The sequence below is a fragment of the Oncorhynchus gorbuscha genome, linkage group LG09, assembly GCF_021184085.1.
Source record: "Oncorhynchus gorbuscha isolate QuinsamMale2020 ecotype Even-year linkage group LG09, OgorEven_v1.0, whole genome shotgun sequence".
Classification (NCBI taxonomy): domain Eukaryota; kingdom Metazoa; phylum Chordata; class Actinopteri; order Salmoniformes; family Salmonidae; genus Oncorhynchus; species Oncorhynchus gorbuscha.
In genome coordinates this window covers 20,004,685-20,030,316 of record NC_060181.1, presented here as the reverse complement: position 1 = coordinate 20,030,316, position 25,632 = coordinate 20,004,685, and the positions used below count along the sequence as shown (strand labels likewise).

The 25,632-nt window shown below is 47.1% G+C and overlaps 1 protein-coding gene across 2 annotated transcripts in view; it reads right to left on the bottom strand.

The window, feature by feature from the left end:
* Positions 1-1,896: 1,896 nt before the first annotated feature.
* The window catches only part of pex1 (peroxisomal biogenesis factor 1), a 32,212-nt gene continuing 8,476 nt past the window's right edge, over positions 1,897-25,632 (bottom strand). The window contains exons 14-24 of one of the 2 annotated variants that reach the window (XM_046361631.1): positions 21,760-21,946; positions 18,870-19,036; positions 18,411-18,545; positions 18,001-18,065; positions 17,765-17,907; positions 12,912-13,015; positions 9,317-9,493; positions 3,341-3,577; positions 2,638-2,826; positions 2,409-2,539; positions 1,897-2,219 (exon numbers count right to left, since the gene is read on the bottom strand). In XM_046361631.1, coding sequence (XP_046217587.1) covers positions 2,135-2,219; positions 2,409-2,539; positions 2,638-2,826; positions 3,341-3,577; positions 9,317-9,493; positions 12,912-13,015; positions 17,765-17,907; positions 18,001-18,065; positions 18,411-18,545; positions 18,870-19,036; positions 21,760-21,946 — 1,620 coding nt within the window. In that variant the 3' untranslated portion in view covers positions 1,897-2,134. Of the gene's footprint in view, positions 2,220-2,408; positions 2,540-2,637; positions 2,827-3,340; positions 3,610-9,316; positions 9,494-12,911; positions 13,016-17,764; positions 17,908-18,000; positions 18,066-18,410; positions 18,546-18,869; positions 19,037-21,759; positions 21,947-25,632 lie in introns of those variants that run through there. The other variant, XM_046361632.1, reaches the window with a different exon arrangement.

Here is a 25,632-nt window from a genome sequence, read left to right as displayed (position 1 = left end):
GTATTAAATCGTTCCCCCCCCCCACAATCTACTCACAATACCCCATAATGACAAAGCAAAAACAGGTTTTAGAAATGTTTGCAAATGTATAAAAAAAGTCATACTTTGTTGAAGCACCTTTGGCAGTGATTACAAGCTACAAGCTTGGCACACCTCTATTTGGGGAGTTTCTCCCATTCTTCTCTGCAGATTCTCTCAAGCTCTGTCAGGTTGGATGGGGAGCTTCGCTGCACAGCTATTTTCAGGTCTCGCCAGAGTTCAAGTCCGGGCTCTAGCTGGGCCACTAAAGGACAATCAGAGACTTGTCCGAAGCCACTCCTGCGTTGTCTTGACTGTGTGCTTAGGGTCGTTGTCCTGTTGGAAGGTGAACATTCACCCCAGTCTGAGGTCTTGAGCACTCTGAGGCAGGTTTTCATCAAGGATCTCTGTACTTTGCTCCGTTCATCTTTGCTTCGATCCTGACTAGTTTCCCAGTCCCTGCTGCTGAAAAACATCCCCACAGCATGATGCTGACACCACCATTCTTCACCGTAGGGATGGTGCTAGTTTCCTCCATACGTGATGTTTGGAATTCAGGCCAAAGAGTTCATTCTTGGTTTCATCAGACCAGAAAATCTTGTTTCTCATGGTCTGAGAGTCCTTTAGGTGCCTTTTGGCAACTCCAAGCGAGCTGTCATGTGCTTTTTTACTGAGGAGTAGCTTCCGTCTGGCCACTCTACCATAAAGGCCTCGTTGGTGGAGTCCCCCCCACTTGCTCAGTTTGGCCGCCAGCTCTTGGAAGAATCTTGATGGTTCCAAACTTCTTCCGTTTAAGAATGACGGAGGCCATGGTGTTCTTGGGGAACTTCAATGTTTTGGTACCCTTCACCAGATCTGTGCCTCAACATAATCCTGTCTCGAAGCTCTACGGACAATTCCTTCGTTCTCATGGCTTGGTTTTTGCTCTGACATGCACTGTCAACTGTGCCTTTCCAAATCATGTCCAATCAATTTAAATTTAACCACAGCTGGATTCCAGTTAAGTTGTAGAAACATCTCAAGGATGATCAATGGAAACAGGATGCATCTGAGCCCAATTTCGAGTCTCATAGCAAAGGGTCTGAATACTTATGTGAATAAGGTATTTTATATTTTTATTTAATACACTTGCAAAAAAAATCTATATCTGTTTTCACTGTGTAGATGAGAATTTTAGAATAAGACTGTAACGTAACACAATGTGTATAAAGTCAAGTGGTCTGAATACTTTCCAAATGCACTGTATATCCTGCCTGGTTGGTCCTGTCTGGGGGTATCGTCGGACAGGGCCACATTGTTGCTTTCTCTTTGAGGTTTTAGGCTGGGTTTCTGTATAAGCACTTTGACATCTGCTGATGTAAAAAGGGCTTTATAAATACATTTGATTGATAATCAGGACACGTTAGCACCAGGTGGGGCTATTGTGTAGACCTGACCAATCTTGATCGGATGACGAAAACCATAAAGGTCTAAGCGGATCTAGAGTAGCATCGTTTTCTCCAGCTAGTGCAGGGTTCCACATAGGCGCCCCCAGGGTCATTTTATTTGGCCCAAAATCATTTTCATTGGACATGTATAAAGAGTCATATGTAATCATATCCCAATGTAAATCAAGGTTTGAAATGATTCTTTTTTTTTGTTGCCAAATACTATATCTGTTTGGGTTTCATGCGGTCAATTTGTAGTGTACAAATTATAACCATGTCCCAGCTGCTCAAGAAAAAAAAGAAATGTCACATGGCTGAACGAAATTGAGGACCCCTGATCTGTTGGTTCCTAGCTGGAAAACATGTGCCTCTGCATTAGTGATATCACACTTATACAGTACTGTAGGTGTAACATCTGAAAATAAACATGATAAATGAAATGCAAAAAATATGAAGTAATATCATAATGCTAATTGTTTAATTTGTGATACATTGTATGTTTTTTCCATGATAATTTAATTGGAAACATTAACAATCAATATGTCCGTATCATACAATCATATTTACATTTAAATGCATACGTGTGCATGAATTTATATTATGTAGCAGATACATTAAATAAAAATGGCTAAATTACAAAATGACCATTAAATTAAGGTCAAAATTAACAGAAAGACATACACGTGTCATTAAGCGAGCGTTACTCTTTGGCCGGGTTTGAACGTCACTGTGCTCTGAGACTTTCCTTCTCCCGAAGCTCCAAAGGACTCATACCTGATGAGACAGAAAACAACAAGGCTGGAAAGAAAAAGTCTTTACACCAGGGATGGGAAACTTTGATGTGGGTGCTGGCCACCAAAAACAGAACTCATCATGAGAGGCTGCAGGGGCTGGTGGGTATGCATATATATTTGGTGTTTTGATTTCCTGAGAAATGGATTGATGTATTGCAGTACTACTCACAGGTCAGTGTACCTCCTCCAGTCCTGCTTGCTGAGGGAGGATCTGGTGGCATTCAGGGCTGAGGTGAGGTGGGCCTGACACAGGAGCAGACCTGTCCTGATGGGGCCACCCTGGACCGGGACACTGTCCTCCTGCACAGACAAACACCTCCTACAGTTACTAGTGCTTTGAGATGAATGTATGAACAGTGCTTTATAAACAGAGTTACTATTCTAGATAAAGTACTTACAGTAGCTCGTCTGTAGTTGCTCTTGATGTTGCTGATTTCCAGACGGAGGCGGTCTAGCTGCTCATGGCTGAGCTCCTCGTAGCCATCCTGTAGAGAGGACATATAGGCCGGGGGGTGGGAGAAGCCAGGGTCTCTGACCGACGCACCGGTCAGGTCATTAGAGTTGGGCCCCGAGACACCCTGGGAGTTCTAAGGGGACAGACAAAGGGAGGGTGAGAACAACACAGCTCTCCACATAAAGAATTACATGTCATTTAAAAAGATTAGCTAATGTTGCTAATAACTTGTAGGTCTATAAGGGGTAACACTTCATTTGGATAGTCCCAAGAAGATGGTTTGTAGATGTTCAATAACTGTCAACAACATTTCAACTACCTATCCACTAACCCTTATTGTTAGCGAGCAGTTGCTTAGATAATCCCATATAGATCTATGGATGGTCATACTATCCAAAAAAAAGTCTTCCCCTACACGGTTCTTTCCATATTACACTATTCTCATCCCACTAGTTCCCTTTCCATGACACTATGTGATTGATTGAACAATCAATCATAATATTGTGTCCCAAATGGCCCCCTATGCCCAATATCATGCACTACTTTTGACTAGTACCCTATGGCCCCATAGGACCCTGTTTAAAATGTACAGTAGTTCACTACATAAGAGAACAAGGTGCTGTTTGGGACGCAGACCATCATCTCACCAGTCCTGTGGGGGAAGGGTTGCCCAGCTCGGATTCAGAGGAGCTGCCGAAGTACAGCCTCCAGATGTTACCACGGGGGTCCTCAGGGGGGACGTCGCTGAGGTCCAGCAGCACCATGGAGTGGTCCAGCCCGCACCCTCTCTCCCCTTCCCCAGTTGAGTCATCAGACCCACTGCTGTGGTTCAGAAAGATCATAGAGGACAGGCTTATGTCGCTGTCCGAACCCGACCCCAGGTCCTAGAGGGAGAGAGGGGAGAGGTTTACTGGTCCTGGAGGGAGAAAGGGATAGAGAGGAGAGTTTTACTGGTTCTGGAGGGAGAGAGGAGAGGTTTACTGGTTCTGGAGGGAGAGCGAGGAGAGGTTTACTGGTCCTGAAGGGAGAGAGGGATAGAGAGGAGAGGTTTACTGGTTCTGGAGGGAGAGAGAGGAGAGGTTTACTGGTCCTGAAGGGGGAGAGGGATAGAGAGGAGAGGTTTACTGGTTCTGGAGAGAGAGAGGAGAGGTTTACTGGTCCTGAAGGGAGAGAGGGATAGAGGAGAAGAGGTTTACTGGTTCTGGAGGGAGAGAGAGGAGAGGTTTACTGGTCCTGAAGGGAGAGAGGGATAGAGGAGAGGTTTACTGGTCCTGAAGGGAGAGAGGGATAGAGGAGAGGTTTACTGGTTCTGGAGGGAGAGAGAGGAGAGGTTAACTGGTCCTGAAGGGAAAGAGGGATAGAGAGGAGAGGTTTACTGGTTCTGGAGGGAGAGAGGAGAGGTTTACTAGTCCTGGTGGGAGAGGGATAGAGAGGAGAGGTTTACTGCTTCTGGAGGGAGAGGTTTACTGGTCCTGAAGGGAGAGAGGGATAGAGAGGAGAGGTTTACTGGTTCTGGAGGGAGAGAGGAGAGGTTTACTAGTCCTGGTGGGAGAGGGATAGAGAGGAGAAGTTTACTGGTTCTGGAGGGAGAGAGAGGAGAAGTTTACTGGTCCTGGAGGGAGAGAGAGGTTTACTGGTCCTGGGGGGATAGAGAGGAGAGTTCTACTGGTCCTGGGGGTAGAGAGGGAGGAGAGGTTTACTGGTCCTGGAGGGAGAGAGGTTTACTGGTCCTGGAGGGAGAGAGGGGAGAGGTTTACTGGTCCTGGGGGGATAGAGGGAGGAGAGGTTTACTGGTCCTGGGGGGATAGAGAGGAGAGGTTTACTGGTCCTGGAGGTAGAGAGGGAGGAGAGGTTTACTGGTCCTGGAGGGAGAGAGGGATAGAGAGAAGTTTACTGGTTCTGGAGGGAGAGAGAGGAGAAGTTTACTGGTTCTGGAGGGAGAGAGAGGAGAGGTTTACTGGTTCTGGAGGGAGAGAGAGGAGAGGTTTACTGGTTCTGGAGGGAGAGAGAGGAGAGGTTTACTGGTCCTGGAGGGATAGAGTGGAGAGGTTTACTGGTCCTGGAGGGAGAGAGAGGAGAGGTTTACTGGTCCTGGAGGGAGAGAGAGAGGAGAGGTTTACTGGTCCTGGAGGGAGAGAGGGATAGAGAGGAGAAGTTTACTGGTCCTGGAGGGAGAGAGGGATAGAGAGGAGAGGTTTACTGGTCCTGGAGGGAGAGAGAGGAGAGGTTTACTGGTCCTGGAGGGAGAGAGAGGAGAGGTTTACTGGTCCTGGAGGGAGAGAGAGGAGAGGTTTACTGGTCCTGGAGGGAGAGAGAGGAGAGGTTTACTGGTCCTGGAGGGAGAGAGGGAGGAGAGGTTTACTGGTCCTGGAGGGAGAGAGGGAGGAGAGGTTTACTGGTCCTGGAGGGAGAGAGGGAGGAGAGGTTTACTGGTCCTGGAGGGAGAGAGGGAGGAGAGGTTTACTGGTCCTGGGGGGATAGAGAGGAGAGGTTTACTGGTCCTGGAGGTAGAGAGGGAGGAGAGGTTTACTGGTCCTGGAGGGAGAGAGGGATAGAGAGAAGTTTACTGGTTCTGGAGGGAGAGAGAGGAGAAGTTTACTGGTTCTGGAGGGAGAGAGAGGAGAGGTTTACTGGTCCTGAAGGGGGAGAGGGATAGAGAGGAGAGGTTTACTGGTTCTGGAGAGAGAGAGGAGAGGTTTACTGGTCCTGAAGGGAGAGAGGGATAGAGGAGAAGAGGTTTACTGGTTCTGGAGGGAGAGAGAGGAGAGGTTTACTGGTCCTGAAGGGAGAGAGGGATAGAGGAGAGGTTTACTGGTTCTGGAGGGAGAGAGAGGAGAGGTTTACTGGTTCTGGAGGGAGAGAGGAGAGGTTTACTAGTCCTGGTGGGAGAGGGATAGAGAGGAGAGGTTTACTGCTTCTGGAGGGAGAGGTTTACTGGTCCTGAAGGGAGAGAGGGATAGAGAGGAGAGGTTTACTGGTTCTGGAGGGAGAGAGGAGAGGTTTACTAGTCCTGGTGGGAGAGGGATAGAGAGGAGAAGTTTACTGGTTCTGGAGGGAGAGAGAGGAGAAGTTTACTGGTCCTGGAGGGGAGAGAGGTTTACTGGTCCTGGGGGGATAGAGAGGAGAGTTTTACTGGTCCTGGGGGTAGAGAGGGAGGAGAGGTTTACTGGTCCTGGAGGGAGAGAGGGAGGAGAGGTTTACTGGTCCTGGAGGGAGAGAGGGAGGAGAGGTTTACTGGTCCTGGAGGTAGAGAGGGAGGAGAGGTTTACTGGTCCTGGGGGGATAGAGAGGAGAGGTTTACTGGTCCTGGAGGTAGAGAGGGAGGAGAGGTTTACTGGTCCTGGAGGGAGAGAGGGATAGAGAGAAGTTTACTGGTTCTGGAGGGAGAGAGAGGAGAAGTTTACTGGTTCTGGAGGGAGAGAGAGGAGAGGTTTACTGGTTCTGGAGGGAGAGAGAGGAGAGGTTTACTGGTCCTGGAGGGATAGAGTGGAGAGGTTTACTGGTCCTGGAGGGAGAGAGAGGAGAGGTTTACTGGTCCTGGAGGGAGAGAGGGAGGAGAGGTTTACTGGTCCTGGAGGGAGAGAGAGAGGAGAGGTTTACTGGTCCTGGAGGGAGAGAGGGATAGAGAGGAGAAGTTTACTGGTCCTGGAGGGAGAGAGAGGAGAGGTTTACTGGTCCTGGAGGGAGAGAGAGGAGAGGTTTACTGGTCCTGGAGGGAGAGAGAGGAGAGGTTTACTGGTCCTGGAGGGAGAGAGAGGAGAGGTTTACTGGTCCTGGAGGTAGAGAGGGAGGAGAGGTTTACTGGTCCTGGAGGGAGAGAGGGAGGAGAGGTTTACTGGTCCTGGAGGGAGAGAGGGAGGAGAGGTTTACTGGTCCTGGGGGGATAGAGAGGAGAGGTTTACTGGTCCTGGAGGTAGAGAGGGAGGAGAGGTTTACTGGTCCTGGAGGGAGAGAGGGATAGAGAGAAGTTTACTGGTTCTGGAGGGAGAGAGAGGAGAAGTTTACTGGTTCTGGAGGGAGAGAGAGGAGAGGTTTACTGGTTCTGGAGGGAGAGAGAGGAGAGGTTTACTGGTCCTGGAGGGATAGAGAGGAGAGGTTTACTGGTCCTGGAGGGAGAGAGAGGAGAGGTTTACTGGTCCTGGAGGGAGAGAGAGGAGAGGTTTACTGGTCCTGGAGGGAGAGAGGAGAGGTTTACTGGTTCTGGAGGGAGAGAGAGGAGAGGTTTGACTACCTTTGACTACTGGAAGTTCTTATAGGCACTTTAGTATTGCCAGTGTAACAGTATAACTTCCGTCCCTGTCCTCGCTCCTACCTGGGCTTGAACCAGGAACACAATGACAACAGTCACCCTCTAAGCAGTGTTACCCATGCAGAGCAACGGGAACAACCACTCCAAGTCTCAGAGCGAGTGACATTTGAAACGCTATTAGCGCGCACCCCGCTAACTAGCTAGCCATTTCACATCGGTTACACAAGCCTAATCTCGGGAGTTGATAGGCCTGAAGTCATAAACAGCTCAATGCTTGAAGGACAACGAAGAGCTGCTGGCAAAACGCACGAAATTGCTGTTTGAATCAATGCTTACGAGCCTGCTGCTGCCTACCACCCTTCAGTCAGACTGCTCTATCAAATCATAGAATTAGTTATAACATAATAACATACAGAAATACGAGCCTTAGGTCATTAATATGGTAGAATCTGGAAACTATCATCTCGAAAACAAGACTTTTATTCTTTCAGTGAAATACGGAACCGTTCCGTATTTTATCTAACGGGTGGCATCCATCAGTCTAAATATTCCTGTTACATTGCACAATCTTCAATGTTATGTCATAATTACGTAAAATTCTGGCAAATTAGGCGTCCCAAACTGTTGCATATACACTGATTCTGCGTGCAATGAACGCAAGAGAAGTGACACAATTTCACCTGGTTAATATTGCCTGCTAACCTGGATATATTTTAGCTAAATATGCAGGTTTAAAAATATATACTTCTGTGTATTGATTTTAAGAAAGGCATTGATGTTTATGGTTAGGTACACTTTGGAGCAATGATACACACCACCTTGATTATATGCAACGCAGGACACGATAAACTAGTAATATCATCAACCATGTGTAGTTAACTAGTGATTATGATTGATTGATTGTTTTTATAAGATAAGTTTAATGCAAGCTAGAAACTTAACTTTGCTTACTGCATTTGCGTAACAGGCAAATCGTCCCTAATTAATCGGCCATTCTGATTAATCGGTGGACCTCAAGTCTGAATACTTTTCAAATGCACTGATAGGTGTACGGGCTCATTGTAATGTCTGGGATGGACTAAATGGAACGGTATCAAAATATGGATACCATGTTTGACTCCATTCCAGCCATTACAAGGAGCACGTCCTCCTATAGCTCATCCCACCAGCCTCCACTGCCAGAAACCTCAAAAGATTATTGGTCCTTCACAGTGAGCCCAGCAGATCTTTCTGTTGGTTACTTTTACAGATCCATTTAGCTCTACCATTCATTAAAACTAAAATTAATAATTAAAATTCATTACCCTGTTAACCTTTTAGGGCAGGCGGAACCCCTCGACAACATTGTTAATCTACCCATCGTGTCCGATTTCAAAAATGCTTTACAGCGAAAGACAACAATATGATTATGTTCGGTCAGCGTTAAGTCACAAAATCACACACAGCCATTTTCCAGCCAAAGAGAGGAGTCACAAAAATCAGAAATATAGATTTGATGATCTTCCTCATAGGACATTATGTTACACAATACATGTATGTTTTGTTCGATAATGTGCATATTTATATCCAAAAATCTCAGTTTACATTGGCGCGTTACGTGCAGTAATGTTTTGATTCCAAAACATCCGGTGATTTTGCAGAAATACTCATAATAAACATTGATAGAAGATACAACTGTTATTCACAGAATTAAAGATGGACTTCTCCTTAATGCAACCTCTGTGTCAGATTTATGGAAAAAGCACAATCTGAGAACGGCACTCTGAAGAAAAGCACTGGAACGAGAGGTAACTCTGTCGGGAGCGCACGTCATGAGACCAAGGCTCTCTGCCAGACCACAGACTCAGAGGTCTCATGAGCCCCTCCTGAATAGTAGAATCCTCAAACCAGTTTCTAAAGATGGTTGACATCTAGTGGAAGCCCTAGGAAGTGCAACCTCATCCATATCTCAATGTGTATTCGGTAGGTCAAGCTTTGAAAAACTACAAACCTCAGATGTCTCACTTCCTGGTTGGATTTTTCTCAGGTTTTCGCCTGCCATATGAGTTCTGTTATACTCACAGACATTATTCAAACAGTTTTAGAAACTTCTGAGTGTTTTCTATCCAATACTAATAATAATATGCATATATTAGCATCTGGGACAGAGTTGGAGGCAGTTCACTCTGGGCATGCTATTCATCCAAAAGTGAAAATGCTGCCCCCTATCCCAAAAAGGTTAATGACATAAATCCATGTAGTTCTACTATTATATCCATAGTTCTCTCTACTGAAGCTATGGTATTAGAACCAATAGCTGACTGAATATCATACATTGCTATAGTGCATCTCTACCAATAGACCTGCAGCGCCCCCTGGTGGCAGAATGACTCACGTGCAGCAGGCTGGGCCCCAGGCTGCTGTGGATGGCCTCTAGCTGGGCATTGTACAGCAGGGCCTTCAGGTCAGCGCCAGTGAACGTGTCTGTGGCCCCGGCTATCTGCTCCAGGTCCACATCGTCAGCCAGGGGAACCGAGTGGCTCAGAGCCCTCAGGATCTCTACACGCGCCTCCTAGAGGAGGCGCAACATACAATCACTAAAAAGTCTGCGTCCCAAATTACAAGCTATTCCAAACATAGGGCCAGTCCTAGTGCATTATATAGGACTGAGTGTCGTCAGGAGGGGGACAGTAGACTATATAGGACTGAGTGTGGTCAGGAGGGGACAGTAGACTATATAGGACTGAGTGTGGTCAGGAGGGGGACAGTAGACTATAGGACTGAGTGTGGTCAGGAGGGGGACAGTAGACTATAGGACTGAGTGTGGTCAGGAGGGGGACAGTAGAGACTATAGGACTGAGTGTGGTCAGGAGGGGGACAGTAGACTATAGGACTGAGTGTGGTCAGGAGGGGGACAGTAGAGACTATAGGACTGAGTGTGGTCAGGAGGGGGACAGTAGACTATATAGGACTGAGTGTGGTCAGGAGGGGGACAGTAGAGACTATATAGGACTGAGTGTGGTCAGGAGGGGACAGTAGACTATATAGGACTGAGTGTAGTCAGAAGGGGGACAGTAGAGACTATATAGGACTGAGTGTGGTCAGGAGGGGGACAGTAGACTATATAGGACTGAGTGTAGTCAGGAGGGGGACAGTAGAGACTATATAGGACTGAGTGTGGTCAGGAGGGGGACAGTAGAGACTATATAGGACTGAGTGTGGTCAGGAGGGGGACAGTAGACTATATAGGACTGAGTGTGGTCAGGAGGGGGACAGTAGACTATATAGGACTGAGTGTAGTCAGAAGGGGGACAGTAGAGACTATATAGGACTGAGTGTGGTCAGGAGGGGGACAGTAGAGACTATATAGGACTGAGTGTGGTCAGGAGGGGGACAGTAGACTATATAGGACTGAGTGTGGTCAGGAGGGGGACAGTAGACTATATAGGACTGAGTGTAGTCAGAAGGGGGACAGTAGAGACTATATAGGACTGAGTGTGGTCAGGAGGGGGACAGTAGAGACTATATAGGACTGAGTGTAGTCAGGAGGGTGACAGAGACTATAGGACTGAGTGTGGTCAGGAGGGGGACAGTAGACTATATAGGACTGAGTGTGGTCAGGAGGGGACAGTAGACTATATAGGACTGAGTGTGGTCAGGAGGGGGACAGTAGACTATATAGGACTGAGTGTGGTCAGGAGGGGGACAGTAGACTATATAGGACTGAGTGTGGTCAGGAGGGGGACAGTAGACTATATAGGACTGAGTGTGGTCAGGAGGGTGACAGTAGACTATAGGACTGAGTGTGGTCAGGAGGGGGACAGTAGAGACTATATAGGACTGAGTGTGATGAGGAGGGGACAGTAGACTATATAGGACTGAGTGTGGTCAGGAGGGGGACAGTAGACTATATAGGACTGAGTGTGGTCAGGAGGGGGACAGTAGAGACTATATAGAACTGAGTGTGGTCAGGAGGGGGACAGTAGAGACTATAGGACTGAGTGTGGTCAGGAGGGGGACAGTAGAGACAATATAGGACTGAGTGTGGTCAGGAGGGGGACAGTAGACTATATAGGACTGAGTGTGGTCAGGAGGGGGACAGTAGAGACTATATAGGACTGAGTGTGGTCAGGAGGGGACAGTAGACTATATAGGACTGAGTGTAGTCAGAAGGGGGACAGTAGAGACTATATAGGACTGAGTGTGGTCAGGAGGGGGACAGTAGAGACTATATAGGACTGCGTGTGGTCAGGAGGGGGACAGTAGACTATATAGGACTGAGTGTAGTCAGGAGGGGGACAGTAGATACTATATAGGACTGAGTGTGGTCAGGAGGGGGACAGTAGACTATATAGGACTGAGTGTGGTCAGGAGGGGGACAGTAGAGACTATATAGGACTGAGTGTGGTCAGGAGGGGGACAGTAGAGACTATAGGACTGAGTGTGGTCAGGAGGGGGACAGTAGACTATAGGACTGAGTGTGGTCAGGAGGGGGACAGTAGAGACTATAGGACTGAGTGTGGTCAGGAGGGGGACAGTAGACTATATAGGACTGAGTGTGGTCAGGAGGGGACAGTAGAGACTATATAGGACTGAGTGTGGTCAGGAGGGGACAGTAGACTATATAGGACTAAGTGTAGTCAGAAGGGGGACAGTAGAGACTATATAGGACTGAGTGTGGTCAGGAGGGGGACAGTAGACTATATAGGACTGAGTGTAGTCAGGAGGGGGACAGTAGAGACTATATAGGACTGAGTGTGGTCAGGAGGGGGACAGTAGAGACTATATAGGACTGAGTGTGGTCAGGAGGGGACAGTAGACTATATAGGACTGAGTGTAGTCAGAAGGGGGACAGTAGAGACTATATAGGACTGAGTGTGGTCAGGAGAGGGACAGTAGAGACTATATAGGACTGAGTGTGGTCAGGAGGGGGACAGTAGACTATATAGGACTGAGTGTGGTCAGGAGGGGGACAGTAGACTATATAGGACTGAGTGTAGTCAGAAGGGGGACAGTAGAGACTATATAGGACTGAGTGTGGTCAGGAGGGGGACAGTAGAGACTATATAGGACTGAGTGTAGTCAGGAGGGTGACAGAGACTATAGGACTGAGTGTGGTCAGGAGGGGGACAGTAGACTATATAGGACTGAGTGTGGTCAGGAGGGGGACAGTAGACTATATAGGACTGAGTGTGGTCAGGAGGGGGACAGTAGACTATATAGGACTGAGTGTGGTCAGGAGGGGGACAGTAGACTATATAGGACTGAGTGTGGTCAGGAGGGGGACAGTAGACTATATAGGACTGAGTGTGGTCAGGAGGGTGACAGTAGACTATAGGACTGAGTGTGGTCAGGAGGGGGACAGTAGAGACTATATAGGACTGTGATGAGGAGGGGACAGTAGACTATATAGGACTGAGTGTGGTCAGGAGGGGGACAGTAGACTATATAGGACTGAGTGTGGTCAGGAGGGGGACAGTAGAGACTATATAGAACTGAGTGTGGTCAGGAGGGGGACAGTAGAGACTATAGGACTGAGTGTGGTCAGGAGGGGGACAGTAGAGACAATATAGGACTGAGTGTGGTCAGGAGGGGGACAGTAGACTATATAGGACTGAGTGTGGTCAGGAGGGGGACAGTAGAGACTATATAGGACTGAGTGTGGTCAGGAGGGGACAGTAGACTATATAGGACTGAGTGTAGTCAGAAGGGGGACAGTAGAGACTATATAGGACTGCGTGTGGTCAGGAGGGGGACAGTAGACTATATAGGACTGAGTGTAGTCAGGAGGGGGACAGTAGATACTATATAGGACTGAGTGTGGTCAGGAGGGGGACAGTAGAGACTATATAGGACTGAGTGTGGTCAGGAGGGGACAGTAGACTATATAGGACTGAGTGTAGTCAGAAGGGGGACAGTAGAGACTATATAGGACTGAGTGTGGTCAGGAGAGGGACAGTAGACTATATAGGACTGAGTGTGGTCCAGACCTGGTCAGGAGGGGGACAGTAGAGAGACTTGTCCAGGCGGCCAGGCCTCAGCAGGGCAGGGTCTATCAAGTCTGGACGACTAGTGGCAGCCAGGACATACACACCTGGACGCAAGCGCACAAACACATACACATACACACACACATACACAAACACACACACATACAGAGAGGGAAACATAAGACAAGCAAACCGCTAAGCAAAAGGAACATTACTCACTAAAATGATAGTGCTGGTAAAATGACTGTACTGTTCCTTTGTCTAAATATATAAAATATTTAAGTATATCATAAATCTAAATCAAGCCGACTAAGCAAAGCCTAATGGAATGGGCCAAAAGCTAGTAGGATGGATAGATTAAATCAAAGTTTATTTGTCACGTGCGCAGAATACAACAGATGTAAACCTTACAGTGAAATGCTTACTTACAGGCGCTAACCAATGGTGCCAAAAAAAGGTGTGTGTGTAGGTAGGTAAGTAAAGAAAGAAAACAACAGTAGAAAGACATTTGAAAAAAAGAGTAGCAAGGCCATATACAGACACCTGTTAGTCAGGCTTATTGAGGTAGTATGTACATGTAGGGATCGTTAAAGTGACTATGCACAGATGATGAACAGAGTAGCAGAAGCATAAAAAGAGGGGTTGGTGGGTGGTGGGACACAATGCAGATAGCCCGGTTAGCCAGTGTTGCTTGCCTCAAAGTGAGCATAGAAGTGATTTAGCTCGTCTGGTAGGCTCGTGTCACTGGGCAGCTCGCGGCTGTGGTTCCCTTTGTAGTCTGTAATAGTTTGCAAGCCCTGCCACATAAGATGAGAGTCGGAGCCGGTGTAGTATGATTCAATCTTAGCCTGTTTGATGGTTCGTCACAGGGCATAGCAGGATTTCTTGTAAGCTTCCGGGTTAGAGTCCCACACCTTGAAAGAGGCAGCTCTACCCTTTAGCTCAGTGCGAATGTTGCCTGTAATCCATGGCTTCTGGTTGGGGTATGTACGTACAGTCACTGTGGGGACGACGTCCACGATCCACTTATTGATAAAGCCAGTGACTGATGTGATGTACTCCTCAATGCCATCGGAAGAATCCCGGAACATATTCCAGTCTGTGTTAGCAAAACAGTCCTGTAGTTTAGCATCTGCTTCATCTGACCACTTTTTTATAGACCGAGTCACTGATGCTTCCTGCTTTAAATGTTGCTTGTAAGCAGGAATCAGGAGGATAGAGTTGTGGTCGGATTTACCAAATGGAGGGAGAGCTTTGTACACGTCGCTGTGTGTGGAGTACAGTTGATCTGTTTTCCCTCTGTTTGCACATTTAACATTTTGATAGAGATGTGGAAGAACTGATTTATGTTTCCCTGCATTAAAGTCTCCTGCCACTCAGAGCGCCGCCTCTGGGTGAGTGGTTTTCTGAGTGCTTATTTCCTTATACAGCTGACTGAGTGTGGTCTTAGTGCCAGCATCTGTCTGTGGTGGTAAATAAACAGCCACGAAAAGTATAGCTGAGAACTCTCTAGGCAAGTAGTGTGGCCTGCAGTTTATCACAATATACTCTACTTCAGGCGAGCAAAATCTAGATACTTCTTTTTATTTCGTGCACCAGCTGTTGTTTACAAATATGCACAGATCCCCCCCCCCCCCCCCGTGATCGTACCTCGTCTATTTTATTGTCCAATGATTGCATGTTGGCGAGTAATATCTACGGTAACGGCAGCTTTCCTAGTTTTCTGCGGGTCCGGACGAGGCATCCGGCTCTTCGATCCTCTCAGTCACTTCCTCTTGCAAATAATTGGGATGTCTGCCCTGTGGGTTGTTTGGAGAAGATCGTGTGAGTCCTGCTTGCTGCTGTTGTTGTTGAAGAAATCTTTGTGTAATCCGAGGTAGTGATCGCTGTCCTGATATCCAGAAGCTCTTTGTCTAATCCGAGGTGAGTGGTCGCTGTCCTGATATCCAGAAGCTCTTTGTCTAATCCGAGGTGAGTGGTCGCTGTCCTGATATCTAGAAGCTCTTTGTCTAAGCCGAGGTAGTGATCACTGTCCTGATATCCAGAAGCTCTTTGTCTAATCCGAGGTGAGTGGTCGCTGTCCTGATATCCAGAAACTCTTTGTCTAATCCGAGGTGAGTGATCTCTGTCCTGATATCCAGAAGCTCTTTGTCTAATCCGAGGTGAGTGATCGCTGTCCTGATATCCAGAAGCTCTTTGTCTAATCCGAGGTGAGTGATCGCTGTCCTGATATCCAGAAGCTCTTTGTCTAATCAGAGGTGAGTGATCGCTGTCCTGATATCCAGAAGCTCTTTGTCTAATCCGAGGTGAGTGATCTCTGTCCTGATATCCAGAAGATCTTTGTCTAATCCGAGATGAGTGATCGCTGTCCTGATATCCAGAAGCTCTTTGTCTAATAATATAATAATATAATAATAATATATATATATAATAATATATGCCATTTAGCAGACGCTTTTATCCAAAGCGATTTACAGTCATGTGTGCATACATTCTACGTATGGGTGGTCCCGGGGATCGAACCCACTACCCTGGCGTTACAAGCGCCATGCTCTACCAACTGAGTTACAGAAGGACCACTAATCCGAGGTGAGTGATCGCTGTCCTGATATCCAGAAGCTCTTTGTCTAATCCGATGTGAGTGATCTCTGTCCTGATATACAGAAGCTCTTTGTCTAATCTGAGGTAGTGATCTCTGTCCTGATATCCAGAAGCTCTTTGTCTAATCTGAGGTAGTGATCACTGTCCTGATATCCAGAAGCTCTTTGTCTAATCCGAGGTGAGTGATCTCTGTCCTGATATCCAGAAGCTCTTTGTCTAATCTGAGGTAGTGATCTCTGTCCTGATATCCAGAAGCTCTTTGTCTAATAATATAATAATAATATATATATATAATAATATATGCCATTTAGCAGACGCTTTTATCCAAAGCGACTTACAGTCATGTGTGCATACATTCTACGTATGGGTGGTCCCGGGGATCGAACCCACTACCCTGGCGTTACAAGCGCCATGCTCTACCAACTGAGTTACAGAAGGACCACTAATCCGAGGTGAGTGATCGCTGTCCTGATATCCAGAAGCTCTTTGTCTAATCCGATGTGAGTGATCTCTGTCCTGATATACAGAAGCTCTTTGTCTAATCTGAGGTAGTGATCTCTGTCCTGATATCCAGAAGCTCTTTGTCTAATCTGAGGTAGTGATCACTGTCCTGATATCCAGAAGCTCTTTGTCTAATCCGAGGTGAGTGATCTCTGTCCTGATATCCAGAAGCTCTTTGTCTAATCTGAGGTAGTGATCTCTGTCCTGATATCCAGAAGCTCTTTGTCTAATAATATAATAATATAATAATAATATATATATATAATAATATATGCCATTTAGCAGACGCTTTTATCCAAAGCGACTTACAGTCATGTGTGCATACATTCTACGTATGGGTGGTCCCGGGGATCGAACCCACTACCCTGGCGTTACAAGCGCCATGCTCTACCAACTGAGTTACAGAAGGACCACTAATCCGAGGTGAGTGATCGCTGTCCTGATATCCAGAAGCTCTTTGTCTAATCCGATGTGAGTGATCTCTGTCCTGATATACAGAAGCTCTTTGTCTAATCTGAGGTAGTGATCTCTGTCCTGATATCCAGAAGCTCTTTGTCTAATCTGAGGTAGTGATCACTGTCCTGATATCCAGAAGCTCTTTGTCTAATCCGAGGTGAGTGATCTCTGTCCTGATATCCAGAAGCTCTTTGTCTAATCTGAGGTAGTGATCTCTGTCCTGATATCCAGAAGCTCTTTGTCTAATAATATAATAATATAATAATAATATATATATATAATAATATATGCCATTTAGCAGACGCTTTTATCCAAAGCGACTTACAGTCATGTGTGCATACATTCTACGTATGGGTGGTCCCGGGGATCGAACCCACTACCCTGGCGTTACAAGCGCCATGCTCTACCAACTGAGTTACAGAAGGACCACTAATCCGATGTGAGTGATCTCTGTCCTGATATACAGAAGCTCTTTGTCTAATCTGAGGTAGTGATCTCTGTCCTGATATCCAGAAGCTCTTTGTCTAATCTGAGGTAGTGATCACTGTCCTGATATCCAGAAGCTCTTTGTCTAATCCGAGGTGAGTGATCTCTGTCCTGATATCCAGAAGCTCTTTGTCTAATCAGAGGTAGTGATCTCTGTCCTGATATCCAGAAGCTCTTTTCTGCCGTAAGTTACGGTTGCAGAAACATTATGTACAAAGAATTTACAAATATCGCGGAAAAAAACACATAATAGCACAATTGGTTAGGAGACTGTAAAACGGCGGCCATCTCCTCCGGCGCCATCTTGGAAATACTAACCCTGTGTAGGGAATGGGATAGATAGGGTGCTAACCCTGGGTGCTGCGTCCCGTGTGTAGGGACTGGGATAGATAGGGTGCTAACCCTGGGTGATTCGTCCTGTGTGTAGGGACTGGGATAGATAGGGTGCTAACCCTGGGTGATTTGTCCCCTGTGTAGGGACTGGGATAGATAGGGTGCTAACCCTGGCTGATTTGTCCCCTGTGTAGGGACTGGGATAGATAGGGTGCTAACCCTGGGTGATTCGTCGCCTGTGTAGGGACTGGGATAGATAGGGTGCTAACCCTGGGTGATTCGTCCCCTGTGTAGGGACTGGGATAGATAGGGTACTAACCCTGGGTGCTGTGTGCCCTGTTAATTTGTCTAAATATATAAAAAAATGAAAGTATATCATAAAACTAAATCAAGCCGACTAAGCAAAGTCTATTGAAATGTATGTTAAACATATGACAGCAGTGTCTGTTCTAGATGCCGCCCTCCTCTCTCCGTACCCTGTAGTCCCTCCACCCCATCCAGCTGGGTCAGTAGCTGGTTGACCACCCGGTCAGTGACCCCGGTGTTGTCGTGACCCCTCCTGGGTGCCAAGGAGTCAAACTCATCAAAGAACAGGATGCAGGGCTTTGCAGCCTGGGCTCTGCAGGGGAACAGAAACACATAGTATAGGTTAACACTACACCAGCACAGTGTGTAGCTATGGTTACAGTATTGTGTAGCAAAGTGCACACACCTCTGGAAGACGTCTCTGACAGCCTGCTCACTGGCTCCAATGTACTTGCTGAGGAGTTCGGGACCCTGAAAACAGTATTAAAAACACACTCATATGCGACTCAATGAAACCACGCAACAATAAGTTCCCAGTGTTAACACTCACCATGTATTCTTGTATTAGAACGTATTTCAATCAATCAAATGTATTTCTAAAGCCCTTTTTATATCAGCAGATCTCTCAAAGTGCTGTACAGAAACCTGGCCTTTAAGCATTTATATATCTAGTCACCGATACTGGGGCTGTGAACACAATTGGCACCCTATTCCCTACATAGTGCACTACTACCCTATGGTCCCTGGTCAAAAGTAGTGCACTATATAGGCAATAGGGTGCGATTTGAGACGGGTCCTGGTACATTTCAAACCCACCTTGATACTGATGAAGTTCATCCCACTCTCCTTGGCCACGGCACCAGCCAGCAGGGTTTTCCCAGTGCCTGGAGCGCCGTACAGCAGAAGTCCTGAGCGCTGCCGGATGGGAAGGCTGGAGAAGAGCACCGGATACTGGAACATACAAAGACTGACATGAGTGGGAGATGGGCGACTATCCAGTAACACACCAAGTACCTCATATCAAATTCTATAGGCAAACAGCTCCACCAAAGCTCTGAGACAAGGTTCAACAGCAACACCAACTAATGGATTCATCCAACCTGTCCTGTATACTGTATAACCTGGGTAAGTAATTGAGAAACATTTTTCTGGTACAATAACAACCTGGTCTTCCTGTGAGATTTGTACTGACCTGATCCCAGATCATAGTCACGCTCACTATAGGAGTTAGCAAGACAACACACACAGATCTGGGACCAGGCTAGTGATATTCACCTTGGCCGGTAGCAGAATGGTGTCCATGAGTAACTGGCGTACTAGATGCAGTCCCCCTACTCTCTCAAGGCCTGCACCACTGGGGCTCTGCAGCTGAGCCCCCCACAGGGTGGGAGGGGTGAAGCCCTTCAGAGCCTGCACAAAATCCCTCCACGACAGACACACTCCTGGGACGAGGAGAAGACACAGACAGGGTATACGACGTTACAATAAGGACAGCATAAGGACTGATTCTCATTTCAATGGACAACCAAGTACAGTACTCTATTACTGTAGTCATTGCATGTGATAACCATGTGTTGTTCATTTTGTCTTAGTGGTTTGTGATTGAAGTTGGGAGATGTGTGTTATGGTTTTGGTGTGACTGAAATATCTATAGCCTTTGTTTACTAATTCAAGGTCATTTTTAGGAATCGGAAGGATGCCACAAACAGAGATAGTTTTATATTTAGGCCCAAAGCTAGTAGGATAGATGGATAGGGTACTAACCCTGGGAGCTGTGTCCCCTGTGTAGGGAATGGGATAGATAGGGTACTAACCCTGGGTGCTGTGTCCCCTGTGTAGGGACTGGGATAGATAGGGTACTAACCCTGGGTGCTGTGTCCCCAGTGTAGGGAATGGTATAGATAGGGTACTAACCCTGGGTGCTGTGTCCCCAGTGTAGGGAATGGGATAGATAGGGTACTAACCCTGGGAGCTGTGTCCCCAGTGTAGGGAATGGGATAGATAGGGTACTAACCCTGGGTGCTGTGTCCCCTGTGTAGGGAATGGGATAGATAGGGTACTAACCCTGGGCATTGTGTCCCCTGTGTAGGGAATGGGATAGATAGGGTACTAACCCTGGGAGCTGTGTCCCCTGTGTAGGGAATGGGATAGACAGGGTAATAACCCTGGACATTGTGTCCCCTGTGTAGGGAATGGGATAGATAGGGTACTAACCCTGGGAGCTGTGTCCCCTGTGTAGGGAATGGTATAGATAGGGTACTAACCCTGGGCATTGTGTCCCCTGTGTAGGGAATGGGATAGATAGGGTACTAACCCTGGGCATTGTGTCCCCTGTGTAGGGAATGGGATAGATAGGGTACTAATCCTGGGAGCTGTGTCCCCAGTGTAGGGAATGGGATAGATAGGGTACTAATCCTGGGAGCTGTGTCCCCTGTGTAGGGAATGGGATAGATAGGGTACTAACCCTGGGCATTGTGTCCCCTGTGTAGGGAATGGGATAGATAGGGTACTAACCCTGGGTGTTGTGTCCCCTGTGTAGAGAATGGGATAGATAGGGTACTAACCCTGGGCATTGTGTCCCCTGTGTAGGGAATGGTATAGATAGGGTCCCCCCCCCCCTTTAAGATTTAGATGCACTATTGTAAAGTGACTGTTCCACTGGATGTCATAAGGTGAATGCACCAATTTGTAAGTCGCTCTGGATAAGAGCGTCTGCTAAATGACTTAAATGTAATGTAAATGTAAGGGTACTAACCCTGGGCATTGTGTCCCCTGTGTAGGGAATGGGATAGATAGGGTACTAACCCTGGGTGCTGTGTCCCCTGTGTAGGGAATGGTATAGATAGGGTACTAACCCTGGGAGCTGTGTCACCTGTGTAGGGAATGGTATAGATAGGGTACTAACCCTGGGAGCTGTGTCACCTGTGTAGGGAATGGTATAGATAGGGTACTAACCCTGGGCATTGTGTCCCCTGTGTAGGGAATGGGATAGATAGGGTACTAACCCTGGGTGTTGTGTCCCCTGTGTAGAGAATGGGATAGATATTTATTTATTTTACCAGGCAAGTTGACTGAGAACACGTTGTCATTTACAGCAATGACCTGGGGAATAGTTACAGGGGAGAGGAGGGGGATGCATGAGCCAATTGTAAGCTGGGGATGATTAGGGACAGCTTGGGAATTCAGCCAGGACACCAGGGTTAACACCCCTACTCTTACGATAAGTGCCATGGGATCTTTCATGACTTCAGAGAGTCAGGACACCCGTTTAATATCCCATCCAAAAGACGGCACCCTACACAGGGCAGTGTCCTCAATCACTGCCCTGAGGCATCCCCTGTGTAGGGACTGGAATAGATAGGTTACTAACCCTGGGTGCAGCATGCCCTGTGTAGGGACTGGAATAGATAGGTTACTAACCCTGGGTGCAGCATGCCCTGTGTAGGGACTGGAATAGATAGGTTACTAACCCTGGGTGCAGCATGCCCTGTGTAGGGACTGGAATAGATAGGTTACTAACCCTGGGTGCTGCATGCCCTGTGTAGGGACTGGAATAGATAGGTTACCAACCCTGGGTGCTGCGTACCCTGTGTAGGAACGGGAATAGATAGGTTACCAACCCTAGGTGCTGCGTGCCCTGTGTAGGAACGGGAATAGATAGGTTACCAACCCTGGGTGCTGCGTGCCCTGTGTAGGGACTGGAATAGATAGGTTACCAACCCTAGGTGCTGCGTGCCCTGTGTAGGAACGGGAATAGATAGGTTACCAACCCTGGGTGCTGCGTGCCCTGTGTAGGAACGTGAATAGATAGGTTACCAACCCTGGGTGCTGCGTACTGAGGAACGGGAATAGATAGGTTACCAACCCTGGGTGCTGCGTGCCCTGTGTAGGAACGGGAATAGATAGGTTACCAACCCTGGGTGCTGCGTGCCCTGTGTAGGGACGGGAATAGATAGGTTACCAACCCTAGGTGCTGCGTGCCCTGTGTAGGGACTGGAATATATAGGTTACTAACCCTGGGTGCTGCGTGCCCTGTGTAGGGACTGGAATAGATAGGTTACCAACCCTGGGTGCTGCATGCCCTGTGTAGGGACTGGAATAGATAGGTTACAAACCCTGGGTGCTGCATGCCCTGTGTAGGGACGGGAATAGATAGGTTACCAACCCTGGGTGCTGCGTGCCCTGTGTAGGGCGTTGGCATGGATGGCCCTCTCTAGCAGCAGGGCCAGGTCACTGGGCAGGTAGCCCTCTGTTTCCTTGGCAATAATCCCCAGGTCGAGCGTGTGTAGGGTCTCCTTGGATACAGCAGTCTTACTGAGGATCAGACAGCGCAGGATCTCTCCTCTCTGGGCCTGACAGGCAGACAACACAGTCAAAATACATATCAAATCTAATCTAATTTTACTTGCCACATTCTTCATGAACATCAGGTGTTGACTAACAGTGAAATGCTTCCTTACAGGTCCTTTTCCAGAAAATATATATATTTTTAAATGCTACGCTTACAGATGGTCCACATGAACTGTTTACAGATGGTCCACATGAACTGTTTACAGATGGTCCACATGAACTGTTTACAGATGGTCCACATGAACTGTTTACAGATGGTCCACATTAACTGTTTACAGATGGTCCACATTAACTGTTTACAGATGGTCCACATTAACTGTTTACAGATGGTCCACATTAACGGTTTACAGATGGTCCACATTAACTGTTTACAGATGGTCCACAAGGAAGTTTTGAATCATGTCAAAACTTCCTTACAAACTAAGGGAAAAATGGAGGTCTACGGCATGTGATATTTTAGAGAGAAGCTACCTGAGGGCCCAGTTCAATGACCTTGTGACGTTCATGGAAAAACAGGCCAAAATACTGCAGGATCCGTCGTACGGAGATATCCAAGATCCCCTGTCCAACAAAAGGTTTTTTAAAACCAAAACAGAAGCTGACTTTAAACAGCAGTTCAAGTCCAAGAGTAGGGGAAGCAGCTTTGCCACTGCAGTAGATGTAGTGGCAGATTGTGACTCGGAAAAACGCCTAAAAGAACAAACATTCAAAGTCAAGAAACCAGGTGCCTACCCTTCTGATGCTCCCAGAATCTCATGTGTATTTTGCGCTGGTGAGCATTTCCTGGTCGACTGCCAACAGGTGAAGGCACAGCCACACGAAGCCAAGGTTGAGTTTCTGAGATCAAAAGGCCTTTGTTTTGGCTGTTTGATGAGAGGACACTTAAGCAAAGAATGTAAAAGAAGGATGACCTGTCAGAAATGTCAAAGAAAGCACCCCACTATCCTGCACATTGAAGGAAGAGAGAGATTTAGATCTCTGAAGGCAGATACGAGTGGTGTAGCAGTAAAGTGGGAGGAGACTGTCAGCAGTGCTCTTGTTTCACTGGAAGCTGGTGAAGATACCGGGGCTGGTACAGATTGTGCACTTGCGATTGTGCCAGTTCAAGTAAAGATGGCAAATGGAAGCAAGTCTACGTTAACCTATGCATTTCTCGATTCTGGTAGCTCAGCAACATTTTGTACGGAGAGACTCATGAGGCAGTTGCAAGCTAAAGGCAGTGAGACTGAAATTCTGCTACGCACAATGGGGCAGGAGAGTCCTACCAAGAGCTTTGAGATATCTGGATTAGAGATTGGCAATGTGGAAGGTGACACATTTCTTGCATTACCAAAGGTCTACACCCAAAATAAGATCCCAGTGACAAGAGAGAACATTCCCACTCAGAAAGATCTCAAAAGGTGGCCATACCTGAAAGAGGTTCAGTTGAAGGAAATTGACGCCGACGTCGAACTCCTGATTGGCGTAAATGCTCCAAAGGCAATGGAACCCTGGAAAATCATAAATAGTCAAGGCAATGGACCGTATGCAGTGAAAACCCTCTTTGGATGGGTGATGAACGGTCCTCTTAACAATTTTACCATGGCAGAAGAATCTGGGCATCCTACGGTGATGGCCAATCGTATCTCAATTGCCGACCTGGGGGTTCTTCTTGTAAATCAGTACAACCATGACTTCCCTGAGAGAGGGTATGAAGAGAAAAGTGAGATGTCAGCTGAGGATCGTAGGTTTATGGAGATCGTATCAAGTTCCATAACCCTCAAAGACCATCACTACTACTTACCGTTGCCCTTTCGCAAAAAAAGACGTAGTCCTGCCAAACAATCGTGACATGGCAAAGCAGCGGGCTCTAAATATTATCAGGAAATTCGAGAAGGACAAAGGTTACGCTGCAGAGTACAAAGGCTTCATGGAAGAGATGATAACAAAAGGTTACGCCGAGAAGGTACCACAAGAACAGCTCCTCAGAGAGAAAGGCAAGGTATGGTACATACCACACCATGCGGTTCACCATAAGCGCAAAGGAACGATACGAGTAGTGTTTGACTGTTCATCATCCTATAAAGGTATATCTCTTAACAGTGAACTCCTTCAAGGCCCTGACCTGGCAAACACGCTTATAGGAGTCTTGCTAAGATTTCGGCAAGAGCACATTGCCATGATGGCAAACATCGAAGGAATGTTCCATCAAGTACGTGTCCATGAAGATTACTTAGACTTCCTGCGATTCCTATGGTGGCCGGATGGTGATACTAACAAAAGATTGGAGGAGTACAGAATGACGGTACATCTTTTTGGTGCTATATCCTCTCCAAGTTGTGCAAACTTTGCGCTGCGAAAGACTGCAGAAGACAACTGTGAGCGGTACGATGAAGAGGTCATTCAAACAGTCAAGTCCAACTTCTATGTTGATGACTGCCTCAAGTCAGTGGCCACAGAAGAACAAGCCATAGCTCTCACGAAAAACCTCAGGGATGTGTGCTCTCAGGGTGGGTTCAAATTGACCAAGTGGGTCAGCAACAGCCGCACTGTGCTGGCTTCTATCCCTGATGAACACAAAGCCAAGCAGATAAAAGAACTGGACCTGGACAGAGAAAAGCTGCCTGTTGAAAGAGCACTTGGAATCCGATGGAACATTGAAAGTGATGCATTTACCTTCCGAGTCACTGTCAAGAACAGACCCCTTACAAGAAGAGGTATTCTCTCAACTGTCAGCTCTATTTATGATCCTTTAGGTTTCCTCGCCCCATTTGTATTAAAGGCAAAGCAAATCCTTCAAGTGCTCTGCAAGCTAAAGACACTGTCCTGTCCATGTAGCAACAAAGACACTGTCCTATCCATGTAGCAACAAATACACTGTCCTGTCCATGTAGCAGCAAAGACACTGTCCTGTAGCAGCAAAGACACTGTCCATGTAGCAACAAAGACACTGTCCTGTCCATGTAGCAAAGACACTGTACTGTCCATGTAGCAGCAAAGACACTGTCCATGTAGCAGCAAAGACACTGTCCATGTAGCAACAAAGACACTGTCCATGTAGCAACAAAGACACTGTCCATGTAGCAACAAAGACACTGTCCATGTAGCAACAAAGACACTGTCCATGTAGCAACAAAGACACTGTCCATGTAGCAACAAAGACACTGTCCATGTAGCAACAAAGACACTGTCCATGTAGCAACAAAGACACTGTCCTGTCCATGAACGACAAAGACACTGACATGTCCATGAACGACAAAAACACTATCATGTCCATGAACGACAAAGACACTGTCCTGTCCATGTAGCAGCAAATACACTGTCCTGTCCATGTAGCAGCAAAGAAACTGTCCTGTAGCAGCAAAGACACTGTCCATGTAGCAGCAAAGACACTGTCCATGTAGCAGCAAAGACACTGTCCATGTAGCAGCAAAGACACTGTCCATGTAGCAGCAAAGACACTGTCCATGTAGCAGCAAAGACACTGTCCATGTAGCAGCAAAGACACTGTCCATGTAGCAGCAAAGACACTGTCCATGTAGCAGCAAAGCAGCAAAGACACTGTCCATGTAGCAACAAAGACAGTCCAGCAAAGACACTGTCCATGTAGCAGCAAAGACACTGTCCATGTAGCAACAAAGACACTGTCCATGTAGCAACAAAGACACTGTCCATGTCCATGTAGCAACAAAGACACTGTCCATGCAAC